The sequence below is a fragment of the Geospiza fortis genome, unplaced genomic scaffold, assembly GCF_000277835.1.
Source record: "Geospiza fortis unplaced genomic scaffold, GeoFor_1.0 scaffold55, whole genome shotgun sequence".
NCBI lineage: Eukaryota > Metazoa > Chordata > Aves > Passeriformes > Thraupidae > Geospiza > Geospiza fortis.
The window spans coordinates 10241708-10245185 of NW_005054308.1; the positions used below are offsets into that span (position 1 = coordinate 10241708).

Genomic DNA, 3478 nt, shown 5'->3' on the forward strand with positions numbered 1-3478 from the left:
GCGGCGGGTCCATCCTGCTGGGGGTGGGCAGCGCTCACCTTTCTACCCGCCCTGGAGGGTCCCGTCCTGCGGGAGGAGAAAGGATTTGCACAGCTCTGACCCCACCACTCAGCCAAGGGCCCCCCAAACTCACCGCAGCCCTTCAGGCTTTCTCTGCTCTGCTCCCACCGAGCCCATCCCCGTGCCTCTCTCAGGCGGGCGCTGGAGCGCTAAAAGAGATTCTTTATTTATTGCTAATTTTTTTTTTCTCGCCCCCCTAACCCACCAAGCCCTGAACCGCCCCTCCGGAACCTGCGACTTTGCAGCTGAGGTTTATTTGAGCGGCTCCACGCGAGTTAAATGAACGAGCCCCACCTCTGCTCCATGAACCGGGGACCGTGCGCCCAGCCGAGCTGCGGGACCCGGCCGGGGACAGCAGCCCCGCGGCCCCTTGCTTGACCTACCCCTCCCATACCCCTGTGTATTTTGCAACATCTTCACCCGCGCTTGTTTTGATTGATTTTTAATTTCTTTTCCCCCCAGACAGTGTCGCATTTTTTTGTTTGAAAGCTTTACAAACAAACGAGAGGAAAACCCAGACGGCATTTCCCTCTCCAAAGCCAGGCAGGGGCTGCTCAGGGTCTCTCTGCTGTCAGCTGGACTTTGCAATCACTGTGCTGCTTTAGAAAATCTGTATAAACCCTGAGCACGGATTTCTCCTTGAGCTCGCTTCACACAGCAATGAACTCGCGTTTTTTAGTTCCTGCCATCGGATATTGCAGAATACTAAAAACGAAACCTCCGTTCTCTCACTTAAAAAAAAAAATTAAATCAGCATATATTTGGTTGATGGTTTCCTCCCGGCCTGTTTATTTAATCTGACTGTATGATAGATAGCATCAGATAGTGACTTTGTACGCATTAGGCCATTCTTTTTTGGTGGTTTTTTTTTTTTTTTTTTTTGTTTCAAATGGCTGAACAAACCCTCCGCTGCAAAGCTGGATAAATGCAGTGCCGCCCCTTTAAAAGAGCGGAGCTGTTTTTGAGATGTATTACTATATTAGGTGACATGGAACTTTGCATCTCTCATACCATCACCGCAATGTTGGCCAATAGAAAGCTAAAGTCACCCAAAAACTGCCTAGTCCCTCCTTCCCTGGCCTTATGGTCCGCTCCTACCTGGCGGCAGTGCACAAGTCAGGGCTACTCTCGGGAATGCTATGTGCCCCCTCCGGGAGCCCACGCTCCACCGCTGCTCCACCTTGGCCGCTCCCCACCTCCTTTTCCATGACCCTGGGCTGCGGCCGCTGCCCCGCTGTCCTCCGCAATGTTCCCTAGCCCTGTGACAAGCACCCCCTTCTCGGTGAAGGATTTGCTGAACCTGGAGCAGCAGCAGCAGCAGAGCCTGGGCTCCATGGAGCTGGCCTCGCCGTCCTGCATGCTGGCCACCTTCAAGCAGGAGGCGTTCGGCACCGAGCCCCCGGCCCTGCCCGACCTGCGGGACGAGCTGCCCGAGCCGCCCCCCGGCAAAACCGCGGCCGCCTTCCCCGGCTCCTACTACGGGAAAAGCTTCGTGGAGATGGACTCGGCCAAGGAGGCCAAGGCAGACAAGAAAGGTAAAGCCAAGTGCTGCTGCTCGGGGAGGGAGGGAGGGCAGGGGGATGGGGATCCCCCAGCAGGGCCGGCGGGGGTGCCCAGGGCTGCGGGGGACAGGGGACAGTGCGGGCCGCGCTCGGTGTCGGGGCTCGGGGAGCGGCAGCATCGTTATCCCGTGCCGGGCCCTGCGGGAGCGGGGCTGAGCCCACCCGGGCAGGGTCCCGCTGAGACCCCCGGGATGTGCCCCGTCCGACGGGACGGGCAGAGCTGTGACACGCGAGGCCTCGAGCTTGGACACAAACCAGGTGACAAATGCGATTCCTGACTCGCTCGGCGGTCGGGATGGGTTTCAGCACAAAGCTACGAGCAATAAATCCAGGCTGGGGCACAGGAGGGTGAGACTCACATCAGCGCACGGGGCACCGTTGTTTTCAAACAAAAAACACGGAAATTTTGCTGCAGAGGTACCTAAAGAGCAGGGCAGGGCGGCCACAGCGGCCTGCGAGGCCGAGGAAGAGCCAGAACTCGCTCGCTCTTCATTAAACACAAATTTATAACTTTTTGCACAATTTTTTCCTCCTCCTTTTTTCCTTCGCCCGTTTATTTTGCTGCAGAACTGTGTTCCTTACACAAGAGCCTGGAGCAGGAGAAAAGAGACCTGGAAGACCCCGAGCGCCCCAGACAGAGGAAGAGGAGGAAACCTCGCGTCCTCTTTTCTCAAGCCCAAGTGTACGAACTGGAGAGAAGGTTCAAGCAGCAGAAATACCTCTCGGCCCCCGAGAGGGACCATCTAGCGAACGTCCTAAAGCTCACCTCCACTCAGGTGAAAATTTGGTTCCAGAACCGAAGGTACAAATGCAAAAGGCAGAGACAGGACCAGACGCTGGAAATGGTGGGGATCCCTCCCCCGCGGCGGATCGCCGTGCCCGTGCTGGTGCGCGATGGGAAGCCCTGCCTGGGGGAATCTTCCCCCTACAGCTCGCCCTACAATGTCAGCATTAACCCCTACAGCTACAACGCCTACCCCGCGTACACCAACTACAACAGCCCCGCCTGCAACGCCAACTACAACTGCAACTACCCCTCCATGCAGCCCATGCAGCCCTCGGCGCCCGCCAACAACTTCATGAACTTCGGCGTGGGGGACTTGAATTCGGTGCAGGCGCCCATCCCGCAGGGCAACGCGGGCATCTCCACCTTGCACGGCATCCGAGCCTGGTAGAGCCGCCCCCGGGCTCGGGACATTGCCAGGCTGCGGGGCAGGCTCAGTGGAGCATCCCCGCGGATCTCACGAGTGTGGTGGCCACGGACGGGGCGCGTTTCGGTATTTCGTGCGGGGACAGGCAAGCACCGGAGGGGGATGCCCGAATTTCCCGGCTCCTCTCGCTCCTTTCCACCCAGCTCTTCCCTTACCCGGGTCTTCACCCTGATAATTCCCCTCCTTCCTTCCTACAAACCAGCGGTAATTTCGCGTGATTTGTTCCCAACAACACCCAGCCAAGCCCTGCGACTCTCTTTTTTTTTTTTTTAATTTTACGCTATACTAATTATTATTATTGACCTCCACATTTAATTTTTGCACTTCCCGTACGGTCCCCGCTGTTCGGTCAGTTCGGCACCCCCAGGTGTCCCTTGCGAGGCTGCCACTGCCGGCCTGGGCAGGGATGAGGACAGACAGACAGACTCCCAGGGGACACAGACACTCCGGCCCGCCAGGTCCCGTAGGGTTCTGCACTAAAACGTGAGTTAGCATGGAAATGCACTGTCCGCCCCTTCGTGCGCGTTGCCCTTTGCTGTACGAGCTGAGAGATCAGCGAGTTGTCATTAAAGAGAGTGGCTGAACCTCGCGTCCCTGGCGTTCTTGCGCATCCCGGCCAGCCCGGGGGGAGCGGGGCCGCCCGTC

The 3478-nt window shown here is 57.7% G+C and overlaps 1 protein-coding gene across 1 annotated transcript; it reads left to right on the forward strand.

Annotated features, from left to right (window-relative positions):
- Nucleotides 1–1209: 1209 nt before the first annotated feature.
- On the forward strand, nucleotides 1210–2982 carry NKX2-5 (NK2 homeobox 5). Its single transcript, XM_005418804.2, has 2 exons — nucleotides 1210–1595; nucleotides 2190–2982. The coding sequence occupies exons 1-2, from the start codon at nucleotides 1307–1309 to the stop codon at nucleotides 2795–2797; spliced, it is 897 nt and encodes a 298-aa protein (XP_005418861.1). The 5' UTR covers nucleotides 1210–1306; the 3' UTR covers nucleotides 2798–2982.
- Nucleotides 2983–3478: the final 496 nt, after the last annotated feature.

Excerpts from the sequence above, each read along its gene's own strand:
- NKX2-5 (XM_005418804.2), top strand. The coding sequence starts at position 1,307 with ATGTTCCCTAGCCCTGTGACAAGCACCCCCTTCTCGGTGAAGGATTTG. Across the intron at positions 1,596-2,189 it reads GGCCAAGGCAGACAAGAAAG|AACTGTGTTCCTTACACAAG; the intron begins GTAAAGCCAAGT and ends ATTTTGCTGCAG.